Genomic DNA, 19,382 nt, shown 5'->3' on the forward strand with positions numbered 1-19,382 from the left:
CGTGCCCCCCGCGCCCGCCGCGCCGCCGCCGCCGCCGCCCGCCGCCTCGAGGAGGCGCTCCTTATCGCGGGCCCAGCTCTCGGCCTCCTCCAGCTCCTGCAGCAGCGCCCACAGGCTCCGCGAGGCCTCCAGCTCCGCGCGCCGCCGCGCCGCCTGCTCCTGCAGCTCAGCCAGACAGCCGTGCACGTGGTTCACGCGGTTGCAGATGACCTGCGGATCGCAGGGCTGGTAGCCTGGGCCAGGAGAAGGGGAGGATCCTAGGCTGGGCACCGGCCACGGGGCGCCCGAGAGCGAGGTGCAAGCTACCTGCCCTGTCCTTGGCTAGGTAGGCTTCATCAGGTCTCCTCCTCCGGGAAGCCTTCCCTGATAAGCTGTCTGGAGCAGGCGCCTTCCCTGGCTCCCCCAGGCTTCTCTATTTCCCTTATCCCAGCCCTGACCCCTCTGCCTGTGCCCTCCCCGCCCCCCATCCCGGCCCTGACCCCTCTGGCCTATCACCGCCTGTATTTCACCTCGACTGGACTGGGAGCCCCATGAGGGCAGGGCCTGGGGCTGTCTCTGTCACACTGTGTCCCCACCATTGCCCAGCACCGGGTGGGGAGTCCAGAGCAGTACCTAATTAAAACAGTGACTTATTACTGATTGAATGATGGGTGGAAACTGAGATTCAGAGAATCCTAGAATCTGTATGTTTTAGGGTAAATTGTGTTTCCTTCAGGACTGGACCAAATGAAACATCTTATTTTAAGTAATCTCTACACCCAATGTGGGGCTCGAACTTAACAACCCAGAGATGAAGAGTTGCGAACTCTACCCTCTCAGCCAGCCAGGCAGGAGGAAATGTCTCTATTCTTAAGCCATTTTCTGGGTTCCCCCTCTCATCCTCTTTAAACTCCAGGGATGACCTGAACTCCCTTTTTTCTTCAGATAGTTTGCCTTCCTCCTAGACCTCTGGTTTGTGACAAAAGAATTGTGAAATTAACTTAATGGCTCACCACCAGCATTTCTTTAATGGAATAGGATGGAACGAGTAGAAAATATCAGGATGCAACACACGGGGCAAGGGGAAGCACTGTTTCATAAAACCTTCGTGCCTGTGTGTGCACACCTGCGTGTGAACTCTGGGTCAGGAGGTAAACGTATTTCTTACTGGGTCAAAACACTGCGAGAGACAGTGCCCTAGATGGCATGCACCATTTCTGGAATTCTGGACATTCGCTGAAATTGACCCAAATACCAAGGCATCCAACTGAATAATCAACAGCAACAGACATCCGTGTATCCACACCTGACTCTGGCACAGTGTCGCTTCGTCCTCACAACCAGCCACCCTGTGGGGCAGTATCCTTATGAGCCCCATCTTACAGATGAAGAAACTGAGGTTCGGGGAAGGAAGCCACTTGCCCAGGATCAGCTAAGTGTCAGATCGGGAGGCGAAACCTCTGGACCACATATCAAGCAGCTCAGCCTCCCGTCACCATGACAACACAGACCCCACACCAGCCTCTTTGCTCTTTGTGCGGTGATGCTGGCTGCCACCAGGCGCCAAGATCTCACAAGGAGAAGACAGAGAGAGCCTCCTGGGGCAAGCATCCATAAGGGGGAGAGGGTCCCAACAGCCTCTCCTGGGGTGGAGATGTGGGTAAGAGGGGCTGAGCCAGGGTGGCCATGTCCCAGTGGGGTTTGGAAGAAGACTTCCCATCTGACCCAGCCTATGAGGGTGGGAACTGCACCCCCCCACCACCACCCTGCAAGCCCAACAGGCACTGCCTTTTCTACTGATGCTTCGGGATTCCCGAGGGCTGTGGCTCCAGACACAGGAGTGAGACAGGCCAGCCTGAAACCCTTTTAGCCCCATGGCTCTGAGCCTTCCTTTCCTTTCCTTTTCTTTTGCAAGAAAGCAAAAGCAGTGTTGGCAGCATTTGAGGCTAGCATACAGTTTCGAAGGCCACCAGCTTCAGACAAGGCCACTCTGCGACCACGAGGGAGTGGGATGGAAACAAGGCCCTTCCATGATCGTGTCACAGCACACACAGAATAGAGGTCGCCGTGCAAGCCACGGAAACCGCCAGCCATCCCCCTCACCCAGCTCAAGTGAATGACTGCTGCCACTTCCTGTTCCTCCCACCACCTGGATACAAATGATTCAGATGAGCGATCATCTAGTTACTCCTGCCTCCTTAACAGTGTTCAACCCACAGCAACACACACTGCACAAATCAGGCCCAAATCCCCTTACACAAGCCCACACCTAAAACAAGCCCATCCTGACACCCTCCTACTGAGGGGCCCCAGGGATCCCCAGGGCGTGTGCAAAGAGCTGACAAACCCAACTGGGTTTGACCGCAGGGGGATTCCTGGTGGTCTGTGACTGTAGGGTATTGGCATCAGCACAATGAGAACCTTATTAGAGCCAGTCTTGGTTTTGCCTATCAGCATCCACGCCCCTGCTGCTGGTAATGGCTTCCCACCCTCCTCTTCCTCAGTTCATGTCTTTGGAAAGAGCTTGACCCTACACTTGGCCCTGGGGTGGGCACGTCACATAGATGTGGCCAGTTAGCTCACTGAGAGCCTGGGGTTACAGTGCTTGGCTGAGCGGAGGGGAGGGAACCCACAGTGGGCTAACGAAAGCTTTCCTTGAACCTATGGTCAGAAATATTGGAGGAGCGGGGCTTGTCTCCTTGCTGGGTCTTCTAAGATGCTAGGATGTAAACACGGGGCTGAATGATCCCAGATTTATACCACAAGGGGAGGGACTGCCCAAAGGTGACATAAACACAGAGACTACGGAGTCTTAAAAGCATCACTGGACAATCCCTGGATCCAGCCATGCCTGAAGCTGAACTTGCCCCTCTCTGGACATTTTAGTGACTCCCCTTTTCTCCTTAAGCTAACTGATACTTCTATCATTTGCTGCCGAAAGGGCCCTGACTGTATATTACCATACACAGTCTTTTATGGTATTCACTGACATTTGGCTGTGAAGGGCTTAGCATAAAACAAGTGCTCCATAAAAATATACCGATGGCTGCAGAATCGCAAAGCAGGAAGAAGTCATGTGGTCTAACATCCACTCCAGGCAATAACTTCCCCCATGACATCCCCAATGGAGTGTGATCCTATTTCGTGCTTGAATGCCTCCAAAGACAGCGAGCTCATTCCTTCCTACTGTCTCTTAGGAGTCATTCTGTTTCTACGAGCACCGGCCCTAACAGTCTCCACCCCAACCGCCAAGCCCAAACTCACCCTGCAGCTGAGAGAAACGCAGGGCAGCAGCGTTGAGCGCCTCCACCCGCTCACTCTGGGCCGCGATGTCCCCCTCCAGCAGTCCATGCTTCTGCAACAGGTCCTCCGCCTCTACCAGGTGCTGCCCGCACTCGCGGGACAGCAGCTGAGCCTACCAGAAGGGGGCAGCACTGAGCACATGCTCGGCATTGGCCCCGAGGCCAGCCCCACCCCGCACGGTCCCAGACCACTCTTCTGCTCCTCCAGCCCATCCCTTAAACACTGATCTCTGTCTCCATCTCCTTGTCCCTGGCAACATCTCTCTCTCCAACCCTCTCCAGCTCCCTGACAACCCTTTGAGTGTCGACAGCCCTCCCTTCCCCTCCCACGCCCGCCCTCAGCCCCGGGACCGGCCCCACCTGCATCTCCTCCATCCAGTCCACCATGTACACCATCTCCTGGAAGACCTTCTGCAGGGCCAGGTTCTGCTCAAGCCGCGTCCGCCGGGCCCCCACCAGCCCGGTCAGCAGGGCCCACTGGCGCAGGACGCTGTCACGCTGGGCCACCACGCGCCGGGCATCGTGGTAGCCTTCCGCCGCCAGGGCCTGGGCCAGCTCGGCCACGCCCTGCACCCGCTCCTCGTAGGCCGCAATGTCGGCCTCGATGGCCTCGTGCTTCTTCATGGCGGCCTCCACGGCCGGCAGCTCATACCCGAAGTTGTCCTGGGGCAGGGCAGGGCCGGCCGCAGACGCTCACCCATGTTGCCCCAGCCATCCACCTGTTACCCCGCCCCTGCCCCCACCATCCCGTTACCCTGGAGACCAACCCCATCTTCCTCTGTTACCCTGGAGACCAGCCCCACACTTCTCCATCACATCTCTAGCCTGAAACTCGTCACCCAGGAAACAGTCCCCATCCTACCATTGCCCTAGAGACTGGGGACCAGGCCTACCCTACCCTGTTACTTAGGAGACTGGTTCTATCCTCCCGAGTTACCCTGGACACCAGATACAACCTCCTTTGTCACTTAGAGTCTAATTAAATACTCTATTTCTGAAGAGACTAATTCTGTCCTCTCTAGTTACCCTGGAGACCAACCTCACTCTCCAGTTACCTTGGAGATCAGGCCCACTCCCCTCCCCCACTGCTCACTTAGGAGCCCAATTCTCCCTTCCCACCCTCATTTGCCACCTAGGAGACTAATTCAACACTTCTCTGTCACTTAGGAGACAGAGTCTCCCTCTCTGGTCCCAGGGCCACCAGCTCTGCCCTCCCTCCTTCTCCCCGAGAGCCAAGCCCTGCACGCAGTACCTGGGAGACCAGGCGCTGGTTCTCATTCAGCCAGCTTTCCCTCATGGCCACCTTGTGGTCAAACCTCTGGGCCAGTAGTTCCAGCTTCTCCTGCCGGATCAGCTCAGCCCGCAGAGCAGCCTCCCGTTCGTGCTCTGCCTTCTCCAGCTGGCCCCATGCCTAGGGAGACAGGAGGAGGCAGTCAGACCCCCAACAATCCCCCACACTTTAATGGCCCTGGCTTCTCTGTCTGAGGTGACTCCTAGCATTTACAGCACCTTTGTGTAAACTGGAAAAAAAATATATTGCTCCTTCATGGCGCATCCCGGCTGGAAAACTGTCAGGATGAATAGCCAGTCCATGATGTCTACAATTGTATATGGCTCCCTTGAGCAGTGCACAACCTACACACCCGCAAGGAGTAACCCTGCTTCTCCCTGACATTCCAAACCTCACCTTGTCGATATCCCAGATGCCACAGCCCTCTCGAGGCACAAAGAGGCGACGATTACAGGCACGCAGTTTGCTCTGGATGCTGAAGAGCAGCACCTCCAGGTTCCCCTTCTCCTGAAACCTGAAGGGGCTGGAGCTCAGGAACCCCGCCTCCACACCTCCACTTGCCGCCCTCCCTCTTGAGCTGGGCCTCACTTGACTGGCTTCTCCAGGGTGCAATAGGCCGTGAACGCCTGAAGCTGCTGCTGCACTCCGCTCAGTGAGTTGGCAAACTTCTGGTTGCTGATGAGGCCCACGGTGCGGTGAATCCAGGCCAGCAGCTCGGCCGCCAGCTCCTCGTAGCGCTCAATGATCTTCCCCACCTCCAACACCTGGTCCAGGACCTGACCCGGCCGAGGAAGCTGGGGTCAGTGTCGTCCCAGATGTGCCTCCAGGTGGTTCCCAAGCTCCCATCCACCTCATCCCTCGGCTCCCCAAACCTTCCCGATCCGCTTCCCCTCCACAGCCAGAGCCTTCATCTTGGAGAAATAGTGGTAGAAAGAGACCACGTAGGTGATGATGGACTTCTCATCTGGAGCCTCCATGTTCACATCTGGGGGTAGAGGAGAGTCGGGGAGCATGGTGGTGAGCGTTCTGACAGGGATTGGGCGGAGGGAGGGAGAACCCACTCTTACTAGCTGTGTGACCTCGGGCAAGATCACTAACCTCTCTGTTCCTTAATTTTTGTATCTGCCAGATGGGGATCTGCCTCATGGGATTAAACAGTACCTGACACATGCAAACCACCACAGAGAAGCGATCCATAATTATGTCACACCATTCCACCTGCCACCTCAGGGCCTCTGCACATGCTGTTTTCATTACGTAGAACAAGGTTCCCTCTTCCATGTGCCTAACCCCCACTCATCCTTCAGGGCTCAACTCAACTTACATTTCCTCAGATAAGCCTCCCTGCTCAGCCCGTGTAGAGTTGGTCACCCCGTTAGTCTTCCTCATGGCATCTTATCATTGCCTCCTGGAACTTATGATTTGCAATTAAATATTCATTTATGCGATCATGTCCTTAGCTTGAGTTTAGGCTCCTCGAGGACAAAGGCTATGCCTGTCTTTTTTTTTTTTTTTAAGATTTTTTTACTTATCTGAGAGAGAGAGAGAGCACGAGCGTGAGCGCACGCGAGGTGGGGAGGGACAGAGGGAGAGAATCCTCAGGCAGACTCCCCGCTGATTGCAGAGCCCCGTGTGGGCCTTGATCCCAGGACCCTGAGATCATGACCTAAGCTGAGATCAAGAGTTGGACCCTCAACTGACTGAGCCCCCCAGGCGCCCCTATGCTGTCTTTTTTCACCATTTTCTCAGTCATGCCCAGCACACAGTAGGAATTCAATACATATTTATGAAGTGTATAAATGATGTATGAGATTGGAGATCAAGGACACGGGCTTTGTAGGCAGCATGCGCTTAAATCCCTGTTCAAACACTTACTCACTGCATGTCCTTAGGAAATGGACCTAACTTCTCTGAGCCTCAGTTTCCCCAGTGTAGCAGGAAGGATAATCACAGTGCCAGCCACCTGGGAGCACTGTAAGTATTAGAAAGAATAGCCTGGCACAGAGGAGAAACTCCACGAATTCTGATTATCATTTTGATTTGCCCACTGAATGCACAATATTATACTTGGCCTTTACTCTTCACCAACTCATGAAACCGACAGCCACTATACATCTACTATGTGCCAGGCGCCAAGCACAGAATATGGCTATCACAAGTCCCGTTTGCTGGTTTGCAGTGTGATGCTGGGCAAGTGACTCCACCTCTCTGAGCCTTCTTTTCTACCCCTTTAAAACAGGGTGGATAAGTTCTATCCAACCAGGTCAGTGTGCGGATGAAGGGAAGAAGTTTCGATAAAATTCCCAGCCCTGTGCTTGGCACAGAGTAGATGCTCAGAGAAGGGAACAGCTGTTATTCCAGAGATTGGGGGATTGGTGTTGGCATGATCATGGATTAGGAGTGAGGCTGAAGTCAGGGGATGGGGATGGGGATCATGGTGGTGGGCTTGGCTTTGGGGCTGGGACTGGAGTGAGGGAGGGAGAGGGGGGTGTGGTTGGGGGGAGCTGATTCAGAATGGGTTTGGGGAGGGGAGGGAGTTCAGCTGGAGACAGGAAGGGAGATGAGGCTGGGGTTGGAGATAGAGATGCCAAAGGGAGGGACAGGAAGACAGGGAGGAGGAGGGATTGGAGATGAGGAAGGGGGGGGCCTGGAGGGAGCTGGGACTTGGACCGTCTTGGGTTTGGGATGGTGTTGCAGCAGGATGGAGTGGAGTTTGGGATGACATTGGGGTCAGGAGTCCCCCAAGAGGAAGTCCGGCTGGGGCTATGCAGGGCTCACCCTCAGGGTCCAGCAGACGTGTCAGCCCCAGGTGCTGCTCAGCCGTGCGGAAGGCTCTCTGCAGGTTGTAGTTGGCGTTGGACTTGGTGAGTTTGCTGAAGTCCACGAGATCGGGCCTGGGCAGGGGCACAGACCGAACAGGCAGCAGGCAGGCTCCCGGGCCAGTGGGCAACGGGGCAGAAAGACGTCCTTGTCTGAGCTCCCCCCCCCGCCCCACGGCGAGGGGCAGGAGGGGCGCCCCCTGGCCCAGGGAAAGCAGGTGTGCTCGTGCATGTTTGTGCATTTCTCTGTGGCTGTGAGAGCCGCGTGAGGGCATGTGCGTGACTGAGTTCGCAAGGCATACGTGTCTACTTGGGTGTGTTTCTAAACAGTATCACACAGCAGTTTGAAGTGTGAGGTCTACAGCCAGGCCACTGGGCCCACACCCCAGCTCGGCCACTTCCTGGTTGTCATGCTGGGTAAGCTATTTTGTCTCTCTGTCCCTCGGTTTTCTCATCTGTAAAATGGGGATAATACTAGCATCCGCCTCACAGACTCACTGAATATAAAATGACTTATTGGAAAGCACTGAGAACAATGCTGGGTAAACAGGAAGCACTCAGTAAATGTTGCCATTGGGTAGAGCTGGTGGGTTTCTGGCTGTGGGGGTAGGGCTGGTCTCTCCATGTGTACAAGTGTGTACGTGTGACAAGCAAGGCTTGTGAGTGAACACGTGTCTACAGGAGAAAAGGCTGGGTTCCACTCCCACCACACCAGAACAAGTCCTTCCCAGGTTCTGGGCCTCAGTTTCCCTAACCTGCCATGTATACAATCACAATGTGGGTGCAGTTTGTCTGGATGCCCACCCCTCAGCCGAATCAGCGCCAGGCCCTGAGGTGTGAAGGGTGGGTATGCAGGGAGGCAGAAGTGGGGTCCTGGGGCTCCCCTAGAGGAAGGACTTGCTGATGAGGTGGGCTGCCGTGCACACACCAGAGAGGGCAGTCCATGGGGGAGTGAGCTCTCCATCCTGGGGGCATCGAAGCAGCAGGCACAGGCTGTGTACGCGCATGAGTGTGAGTGTGTATACGCTTCTGTGTGAGGGCATGTGCGTTTCTGTGTGTATGCAGAGTACTGGCCTGGACAGGGTTCCGTAGGGGTGTGTGCCTTGTGTAAGTGTGAAGGGCGTGCGTGTGAAGGGCTGGGTCCTTTCATCTACGTATGTCATCTCCATGCGCATGTCTGCAGGCGTGGACCCACGGGACACAGGGTCGGGGATGGGGCAGGGCCGGGGGTACCTGTGCCGGTGAATGAGCGCATTGAAGGCCAAGCCATCCCGCCAGCTGGTGGTGAAATTCTGGATGTTTACCTCAGGGTAACTGGCAGCATGGAAGGGAGAAACAGAGGCAGAGATGGAGACAGTCAGGAGGAAAAAGAGGGAGGGAGAGAGAGAGACAGAGACGGATGGATGGGTGGGTGGATGGATAGATGATAGATAGATAGATAGATAGATAGATAGATAGATCGATCAATTGAGGCAGGGAGATGGAAAGAGAGAGAGATGGAGAGAAAGCAAGATACAGAGATAGGGAAAGAAAGGAGGGAGGGGAGGAGATAGGAACAATGAAAAGCAGACATAGAGGTAAACACAAGACACCAGGAAGACAGCACTGCAAGCCAGCCAGCCAGCCCCGGAAGGCTGAGCATCAGAGAAAGCCCAGTCTCCATCCACACCTGCCTCCCCTTCCTGCCAGGGGCCGCTAGCCAGAGGGCACCGGACTTCCAGGCCACGCCCCTCCCGCAGGGCAGAGCGCTGGGGGTCCTGGGGACTTCCCAGCAGAGCCTGCACAGCTCCCTTCTCAGCCCCACTGAAGGTACCCAGAAGCCTGAACTTGTCCCTGGAGCTGCCCGAGCCCCAGGGTGGGCCCTCTTAGGTGGAGGGGTGGCTGCTGTCAGGGTGGGGGCGTGGCCACAGCTCAGGAATAGGGCTGGGGTGTCCACACAGGTGCATGTAGGCCTCTCGAGGTGCGGGGACGGAGGGGAACAGGCTGGGGACAGTCCACTACTCTCCAACTGAGGAGCACGAGTTCTAAATTTGAACCAGGCCTTCCAGATTGTTACACGGGTTTATTTGTCAAGGCCAGAAGAGTGGATGTATTTTATTTACCCATTCATTAACTTCAGATGTAACTTTTGACACTGAGGACATGGGCTGCCCCTTGCACTCCTGTCCCAGAAGGAACCCTCCAGATTAGGTTAGGGCCCCACCTGCCTGGTGGGGGTGCCGGGTGGGGGGTGTACTTACCCAGCTGTCTTCATCTGACACCACAGGAGCAGTGCGTCCTTGGCTGAGCGGGTCTCTCTGTTGTCCTCAGTCTCGATTTTGATTACTTGAATCTGTGAGGACACAAAACATGGCTGCCGGGACCTGGAGGGCTTGAGCCTGGGAGACACCAGCGTACCCCGTTGCCAGGGAGGGTGGTAGGTGACAGAGGAGATAGAGAGGCAGCTTTGGCCTGGGGCTGGGGGTTCAGGAGCGTGAGAGTGGGATCTGGAGTGGGCCGGGGCATCTACAATTGGGGGAGGCGGCTGTGGACTAGGGTCTCCGTTTCCAGGGAAGCCTCCATACTTTGGTGTCTGGCCCACTTCCCTAATCCAAGCCACCATCATTTCCGGCCTGGGCTAGTGCAGTCACCTCCACGCTGGTCTCCCTGCTCCTGCCCCCACAGTCTGTTCTCACAGCAGACAGGGACCCTGTGAGCACCCGGATCAGATCACACGCCTCCCTCCCCTCCTCAAGACCTTCAGTGAGTCCGTCTCACTCATGGCAAAAGTAAACTTCCCCTCATTATGTCTCTGACCTCATCTTCAACAGCCTACTCTGCTCCAGACATCTGCTATCCTCTTCATTAAATCACCAGTGTCCTCCTGCCTCAGGGCCTTTGCACTGCCTGTTCTTTCCCTCAGGGGCCGACATGGCTCCATCTCAACTTGAGGTCTTGATTCACTTGTCACCTCTCAGTGAGGCTTTTGCCAACCACTTGATTTTTTTTGAAAGATTTTATTTATTTGTCAGGGAGGGGGGAGAGAGAGCACAAGCAGGAGGAGCAGCAGGCAGAGGGAGAAGCAGGCTCCCCACTAAGGAAGGAGCCCTATGCAGGGCTTGATCCCAGGACTCTGGGATCATGACCAAAGCTGAAGGCAAATGTTTAACTGACTGAGCCACCCAGGTGCCCCTATGTCTATCTTCTTGATAAAACTCTCTAATTTCTCCCCATCTCAAACAGAATAAAATCAAACCACTAATTGCACATCACCTAGGCTCTGCAACCCTTCGGACCTCAGCTCCTCCCTGGCTTCCCCTTGTCTCCCGTTCTCTAGCCCCAGTGGCCTTTCTAGCTCCTTCCCATCTCGGTCAGGGCCTTTGCATAGGCTGTGCCTCTGGCCTGGAATGCTTTCTCCCTTCATCTTCACGTCAAGCAGCCATCAGCTTCTCAGAGAGCTCTTCTCTGACCACCAAGTCTAAAATCTCAACAGCATCAACATGATATTTTGTATCCTTTTTACTGCTTTATCATACTCTATTCTTTTCCCCATAGCTCTTACCTAGAGTTGATACTTTTCTCATCCGTCTCTTTTCTATGTATTTATGGGTTTGTTTACTGTCTGCCTCCTCTACCACAATGTTAAGCTCCAGAGAGGCAGAAAATTTGTCGATTAAAAAAAAAAGAAGAAAAGAAAATTTGTCGATTTTGTTTCTGAACTGGAGCAAAACTGCCTGGATTTGAATTCCAGCTCCACTATCCAGCTGTGTGACCTTGAACATATTACTTTGCCTCTCTGGGCTTCACTTTCCTTAGGGTAAAATGTAATAAATGGTGTCTAATTTATGGGGTTGTTGGGCTTTTAAATGCCAAGTGCTTAGAACAGTGCCTGGAACAGAGTAAAAAATATGTAAATGACCATAGTGATGGTGGTGATAATGATTATTATTTTTATCTTAATTTTCACCCCCACCACCGGGATTAGGGTTCCTGGATCATCCTGGGAAAATTCTGGAATGAATGAATGAATAAGTGGGGGAGTGAGCGAGGACGTTGGGCCACACGTTGGGGGGCGGGCCGGGTAGGGGTCACTTGGGGATCACCTGGAAGCGCAGGATGATGGTCCAGACTAGCCCCAAGGTCAGCCGGTGATTCCCGTCCACAATGTCATGCGAGCCCACGTTTTCCAGGTGCACGCGCTGCTCCTTCAGGAACTGCAGCGCCTTGTCCACGTTTTCCAGCGAGTGGATCCTCATGCGACCGCGCGTGGGCCTTGGCTAGGGTGGCAGGGGCGTTGGGGGGTGGCCTAGCCAAGAACACTGTGCCCTCGGCCTCACCCCTTCCACAGAGGTGGGCTCCCATAGCCACGCCCCATCGATGTCCACGCCCAGGCCACGCCCCTTCCGTCTTTTCAAAGACCAAGGACCCAATCCTTTTAAAGAAGCCCTGCCCCTTCCCGTAGCCAGACCCTTTTAAGAGTCCGTTGCCTTCTTGGCTTACTCTAGTTCCCGTCCCCACCCATTCTACTGAAGCTCCGCCTCCGACCTGAGAGCCACACGTCTTATCAAGAAGCCTCAGCAACCTGCCAGTAACCATACTCCTGTCCCTCCCCTTGGATGCCTGCCCCGGGCCACCTTGGTTTGGCCGCTGGATCCGTGGCCACACCCCTCCTGCCTCTCTTTCAGGGCCTTGCCGAGAGCCACGCCCATTCCCCCCACGTCTCCCCTCGTTTACAGCGCTATTACTGCCGATGGCGTTTGTTTCTATTCCATAGCCATGCCACCCACGATTTCTGAGCTCCTTTAATAAATCTCTAGCTCCGTCAGAATCCCAGCCTTTGCGATGAAGCCGCATCCAAGCCCAGAAATACAACTGCAACCCATACCACAAGCCAAACTCACACCAGAGTTCTGTCTGGTTCCCCAGATTTCCATGACCTACCCCTCCCCTTCCGACGACAATTGCACCCTCACCCATCGACCCCCTGCAACAGTGTTCTGCCCCTGTTTTATAGCCCTCCGTCTTGCTACCGCACTACCCAGGCCAGCACCCTGTAATAAAGCCCCTCCCTTCTCCAATAGCCCCACCCCTTCCAACAGAGCTTCTCCCACCCCAAGTCCAGAGCCCGCAGGAACCGCAGCCTTCACCTTCCACAGAACCCCGCTTCCGTTTCCCGCCACGTCCCCAAGCTCGTCCAAGCCCCGCCTCTGTGCCATAGCCCCACCCACCTGAATGAAGAGGCCGCTAACCCGCTGGGCCCTTCTAGGACACTCCACACATCTATTAGCCAGACCCTGTGATAACCCAGCCCCGGATCCCAGAGCCGCCGCCTTCCCCCAAGCCCTCAGGTCCCCTCACCAGCTGCTCCCCGGACAGGACTTCCAGGAGCCGTGTGAGCACAAAGCCGTCGCGGAGGTCGGCGTAGAGGTCCGTGATGTGGCAGCCGACGCGGGCCAGGTGCGAGTTCACCCACTTGGTGAAGGTCTTCTTCTGCACGGCCTCGCGCTCATCTGAAAGACAGGCTCAGAGGAGCCCCCGCATCCCCAGTACTTCCCCCTTGCAGCTTCTCCCCAGTCCTCCACTCCGGCCCAGACCCTGTTTCGGCCTAGCTCTGCAACAATCAGGGCTTTGCACAAACAGCTCCTCCTACGCCCATGAGGCCCTGCCTACCCTTCGCTGCCCACTTGGAGACAGGTCCTTCAAAGCTTTCCTGAGATACCACTTCCCACAAGAAGCCTTCCCTGATTCTCATCCTAGTTGGCCCTGTTCATTCAATCAATCAATATTTGAGCTCCTACTCTGTGCCCTGCACTGTTCTAGCCTCTGAATACAAACAGAGGCCTTCTGTCCTAGAGCTCAGTGTACTGGGGGCACAGATAACACAATAGGGAGCTATGGAAGGTTAAGCAGAGGGTGGGACAGAATGAGGGTCGTGTTTCAGGACCAACTCTGGCTTCCGGGGAAAGTGGGGAGGGTAGGTCAGAGAAGGCAAGAACGGCAGCTCAAGCGGGGAGATTGGAGAAGTGACTTGGGAGAGAGGACAAGTGGACCAGGGCAGAAGCTGGCAATGGGAGAAGGGAACATACTGGAGAGTTAGTCGCAGATGAAAAAACAGGACGTGGCACTGGCGAGGTGTGGGGGATGAAGAGGAAGGGATATGCTAGGAGGAATGCCCCCTGAGGACAGGAACCATGTCACACACACACCCGAACCCCCTACCCTGGGGTAGTTGGACTGCCAGGGGGATCCCGAATTTCCCACGCCCCTAGGGCTCAGAGTAAGCACGTGACTGCCAACAGGAGGGGGCCAAAGAATGTGTACAACTGCTCACCTTCTGCTTCACTGACAAGACACTGCTTGGGAACCTCTCCTACTACCTTTTTTATTTTTATTTTTTTCTTAAGTAGGCTCTGCCAAGGGGCGCCTGGGTGGCTCAGTTGGTTAAATAGACTCCGCGACCCAGCCCAATGTGGGGCTTGAACTCACCACCCTGAGATCCAGACCTGAGCAGAGCTCAAGTGTGGGACACTTAACCCACTGAGCCACCCAGGCGGCTGTCTTTTTTGTTTTTTAATAACAGCTTTAGTATGACCTATAATTCACATACTATAAAATTCACCCTTTCATAGTGTAAATTCAGATTTTTAGTATTTTCACAGGGTTATGCAACCCACATCACCATCTAATATGATAACATTTTCATCCCTCCAAGAGAAAACCCTGTGCCCATGAGCAGTCACTCCCCATTCCCCCCTTCTCCCTGCCCTAGGAAACTATTAATCTATTTTCTGTCTCTATGGATTTACCTGTTCTGGACATTTCATATCAATGGAATCATATAATATGTGACCTTTTCGGTGTCTGGCTTCTTTCGCTTAGCATCATGTTTTCAAGGTTCCTCCATGTTGTGGACTGTGTCAGTACTTTATTTCTTTTCTATGGCTAAATAATATCCATCCTGCGGATATCCTGCATTTTATGCATCTATTCATCAGCTGATGGACATTGGGGTTGTTTCCACTTGGTGGTTATTATGAATAATGCAGCTATGAAATTCAGGTACATACGTCTTTGTGTGGACACATGTTTTCAGTTATCTTGAGTATATACCTGGGAGTGAAATGGTTGGGTTCTATGTTAACTTTACCATTAACCTTTTTTAAAAAAAAATATGTATTTATTTATGAGAGACAGAGAGAGGGAGTGCGTACAAGTAGGGGGAGGGCAAAGGGAGAGGGAAAGAGAGAATACCAAGTAGGCTCCCCACTCAGCACAGACCCAAATGGGGGGCTCGATCTCGTGACCCTCAGATCATGCCCTGAGCCGAAATCGAGTGTCAGATGCTCAACCGACTGAGCCACCCAGGTGCCCCCTACGATTAACTTTTTGAGGAACTGCCAGACTGTTTTCCAAAGTGGCTGTGCCATTTTACATTCCTACCAGCAAGGTATGAGGGTCCCAGTGTCCCCACATCCTCACCATTCCTTGCTATTTCCCATTTGATCGCAGCCATTCTAGTGGTATGACATGGTCTCTCAATGTGGTTCTGATTTGCATTTCCCTGGTGACTAATAAGGGTGAGCATCTTCTTAGGTTTATTGGCCATTTGTGTATTTTCCTTGGAGAGATGTCTATGCAAATCCCTTGCCCGTTTTTAAATTGGGTGAGTCTTTTTTTTTTTAAGATTTTATTTATTTATTTGAGAGAGAGGAAGAGAGAGAACACAAGCCAAGCAGGAGCAGAGGGAGAGGGCCAAGCAGACTCCCTACTGAGTGCAAAGCCGGACATGGGGCTCGATCCCACAACCCGGAGATCATGACCCGAACTGAAATCAAGAGTCCGATGCTGAACCGACTGATCCACCCAGATGCCCCACAATATTATTTTTGTTATTAAGTAAACTCTTCCCCCAATGTGGGGCTCAAACTCATGACCCCAAGATCAAGAGTCTAATGCTGCACTGACAGCCAGCCAGGCACCCCTTTTGTAATATTAAATACTGCATTTGATTCTGGCAGTGAAAATATATATACATTGCTAGAAAATATCCACTTGACTGACCTGTATTTTTTTTACTTTAAACAAGATCTTGAATGTTTACTTCTAATTTTTAAAGTGAATATGCAGAAATTAATAGTAAATCCATATGAAATACCTTGTTTGTTTAAATGTGCATTTTGGGGGTACCTGAGTGGCTCAGTCGGTTAAGCATCTGCCTTTAGCTCAGGTCATGATCCTAGGGTCCTAGGATCGAGCCCCAATCGGGCTCCTTACTCCTTGCTCAGCGGAGACTCTGCTTCTCCCTCTCCCTCTGCCGCTCCCCCTGCTTGTGCTCTCTCTCTCTCTCTGTCAAATAAATAAATAAAATCTATAAAAAAAGAAACAAAGCACAGTGAGAGTGGGGCCCCTGGGTGGCTCAGTCAATTAAGCTTCAGACTCTTGGTTTCGGCTCAGATCCTGATCTCATGGGTTGTGAAATCAGCCCTACACTCTGCTGTCAGTCAGCTTGAAGATTCTCTCCTTCTGCCCTTCCCCCCACTCGAGTGCATGCATGCGCTCTCTCTCTCTCAAATAAATAAATCTTTTAAAAAAGATTTTATGTATGTATGTATATATTTGACAGAGAGAGCACAAGCAGGGGGAACAGCAGAGGGAGAGGGAGAAGCTGGCTCCGCGCTAATCAGGGAGCCCAATGTGGGACTCTATCCCAGGACCCTGGGATCATGACCTGAGCTGAAGGCAGACGTTTAACCGACTGAGCCACCCAGGCGCCCCTACATAAAGAAATCTTAAACTAAACACGCACACACTGGAAGTGAAAGCAGGTATGTCCCAAAGTGCCACTTTGGACCTAAGATGACACTGAATGTTTACTGTGCTGGTGAGTGTGTGTGGCTACCATGTAGGGTATCTTCCGTTTGCCCCTCGGGCACCACCTCTACTGTCCTGCTCGTGCTCTGGGCCCAGGGAGAGACTGCCCGTGTGGACTGTATGAATGGACTCCACAATCCTCACAGGCCTCAACTTTCGGTCGGGTTTGGCTAGCAGGAGATGAGAGGAGAAAGGAGTGGGGCACTGGGGTGGCACAGTCAGTTGAGCATCTGACTCTTGATTTCGGCTCAGGTCATGATCTTAGGGTCCTGAGATCGAGCCCTGAGCCCCGCGTTGGGCTCAGCGCTCAGCTGAGAGTCTGCTTGAGATTCTCTCTCCCTCTCCCTTTGCTCCTCCCTCTGCACACACTCTCTCTCTCTCTCAAATGAATAAATCAAATTTAAAAAAAAAAAAAAAGAGGAGAAAGGAAGGGCTGAGGAATGTATTCCCTCCCTGCGTGAACTGAAAGCTTTCATCAGTACCTGCTTCTCTCTAAACCCCCAACTTGGGAGGCCTCTGACCCCTCACCACTCCCTGCCCTGCCCCAGTCCCTGGGGTGTTCACTGGCCTTGAAGGTTCCCATAACTCTGGCCACACCTCTGTAATTCCTTCCTTCATTTAGCTCTCCTCAATTTGACCTCCTTGAGGGGAGCCATCTGCCTCCTGCTGTGACTCTCACTGGCTCCCATACCCTTGGGCTGTCAAGACTCCAAGCCAGATGACAACTGTCCAACCTCTGCCATCGTGCTCATAGTGAGCTGTCATTTTTTTAATATAACTTTTTAAAAAGACTTTATTTATTTATTTGTCAAAGAGAGAGAGAGGAGAGAGTGAGCACAAACAGGGGGAGTGGCAGGCAGAGGGAGAAGCAGGCTCCCCACTGAGCAAGGGGCTCCTTTTGGGACTTGATCTTGGGATCATGACCTGAGCCCAAGGCAGAGGCTTAACCGACTGCGCCCCCCCCAGATGTCCAGTGAGTTCTCATTTATGTATTCTTCTCCACTGTGGTAATCACTAGTCACAAGCAAAACACATTTCCTCAGAATAAGACTTCAGTGTATTCGTATCTTTAATACACTGAGACTTCCATAGAGCTGAGGAATGACTAACTACTCCTTCATCCATTGTTGGTTAAGGGGAAAGGATATGGTGACACTTAGTATGTCAATGATGTTCGGCTACTGGTCTGAGAAACGTTAGGAAGCCGGAGGATACCAAGTAGTGGTGGAAATGTGGGGACATCATAACCCCCATGCTTGCTAGTGGGAGTTATACACCGGAGCAGCCATCTGGGAAGCGACTGGAGTCAAATTAAATTAGGGCATACCCCCATGACACAGCAGTTCTGTCCCTGTGCTTATGTCCCATAAACTTTTCCACACTGGTTTATAAGAAGGATGGGTGAAGATGTCCAATGCAATGCTATTTGGGGGGTAGGGGTAGGGGCAGGTTGGGGGTTCGAGACAGCCTCGTTGTCCACCACTGGGAAAATCGAATATGGTGAGTTCACACCATAGACTCCAAGCAGCAGTTAGGAGCAATACAGTAGATGCCCACAGAGTGAGGGGGCTGAGCCTTTCCTTTGCTCAGATTTTTTTAAATTTAATTTAATTTAATTTTATTTTATTTTATTTTATTTTGAGACAGACGGGGCACAAGTAGGGAGGAGCAGAGGGAGAAGGAAGAGAGAATCCCAAGCAGACTCCATGCTCAACGGGGAGCCTGTCCTGGGGCTCGATCCCACGACCCTGAGATCATGACCCATGCACAAACCCATATACATAGAGCTCTCAGATTTATCACAGTGAAATTGCAGTTCAGTAGGGAAAAAAAAAGTCTTTTCAATAAGTGGAACTGAGTCAACTGACTACGTGGCAAAAAAAAAAAAAAAAGAACCCCGACCGACACTCCACACTGTACACAGTAATAAATACAGTCAAATATCAGCTGGCTTATAAATCTAAATGTGAAAGGAATAAATAAGGCTTCTAGAAGAAAACATCATAAAATATCTCCGTGACCTTCAAGTAGGCAAAGATTTCTTCAGACACCAGGTGTTAGCCACACAGGAAAAAATTATTAATGATCAAATGAGACTACATTTAAATTAAGAAATACTGCTCATTGGGGCGCCTGGGTGGCTCAGTCGGTTAAGCATCTACCTTCGGCTTGGGTCGTGATCTTGGGGTCCCAGGATTGAGCCCTGCGTCAGGCACCCTGCTCAGCAGAGAGTCTGCCCCTCCCCCTGTTTGTGCTCTCTCTCTCAAATAAATAAATAAATAAATAAAATCTTAAAAAGAAAAAAAAAAGAAACACTGCTCATCAAGAGGCAACACTAAAAGAATAAAAAGACAAGCCACACGGTGGGAGAAAATATTCACAACACATCTGACAAAGGACTTGTACCCAGGATATATAAGAACTCCTACAAAACAATCAGAAAAAGCCAGGAAAATTAATAGGCAAATAGGCAAAGGACTTGAACAGGCACTTCAAAGAAAGCTACCCAAATAGTCCATACACATATGAAAAGGTGCCCTACCTCATTAGTTGTTATTAGCCACCAGGAAAATGTAAATTAAAACCACAATAGAATGCACACCCATCAGAATGGCTAAAACTAAAAAGACGGACCATGCTAAGGCTTGGATGTACAGGAACTGAATCCCTCATACACAGCTGGTGGGGATATAAAATGACACAAACCAGCAGGTCCCACTGAAGTTAGATATACACTTACCCCCTGATCCCACACTTTCACTCCTGGGTGGAAACGAGTGCTTACGCCCACCAAAAACCTGTACTGGCAAGTTTAAAGCAGCAACAAGTTTGTGATAGTTTGAAATACCAGGGATTGTGGGTTTGCAATAGTCTAGCTTGTGATAGCCCTAAACGAGGAGTAACCCAAATGCTCAAGAGGTGAATGGATAAAACACGGCATCGTCACACTGTGGAACAACAAGAAGGAATATCCTACAAAGACAGGTAGACACGGATGAAACTCATCAGACACGGATGAAACTCATCAGACACAAAGGGGTACACCCTTCAGGATTCGATTTGTATGAAGTTCAAACACCAGCAAAACCAGTGCGCGCTGTTAGAAGTTAGGATAGTAATCTTTAAAAAAAAAAAAAAAAA

At 52.2% G+C, this 19,382-nt stretch overlaps 1 protein-coding gene across 1 annotated transcript in view; it reads right to left on the reverse strand.

Moving 5' to 3' along the window:
* SPTBN4 (spectrin beta, non-erythrocytic 4) overlaps positions 1–19,382 on the reverse strand; it is a 68,710-nt gene that overhangs the window by 42,555 nt on the left and 6,773 nt on the right. Inside the window, 12 exon segments of the mRNA XM_034639013.1 lie at positions 1–233; positions 3,244–3,394; positions 3,642–3,944; positions 4,534–4,692; positions 4,969–5,086; positions 5,161–5,348; positions 5,445–5,557; positions 7,351–7,466; positions 8,625–8,705; positions 9,632–9,723; positions 11,474–11,647; positions 12,729–12,880. Of these exon segments, the coding sequence (XP_034494904.1) occupies positions 1–233; positions 3,244–3,394; positions 3,642–3,944; positions 4,534–4,692; positions 4,969–5,086; positions 5,161–5,348; positions 5,445–5,557; positions 7,351–7,466; positions 8,625–8,705; positions 9,632–9,723; positions 11,474–11,647; positions 12,729–12,880 (1,880 nt within the window).

Source organism: Ailuropoda melanoleuca, chromosome 12 (genome assembly GCF_002007445.2).
Source record: "Ailuropoda melanoleuca isolate Jingjing chromosome 12, ASM200744v2, whole genome shotgun sequence".
NCBI classification, from domain to species: domain Eukaryota; kingdom Metazoa; phylum Chordata; class Mammalia; order Carnivora; family Ursidae; genus Ailuropoda; species Ailuropoda melanoleuca.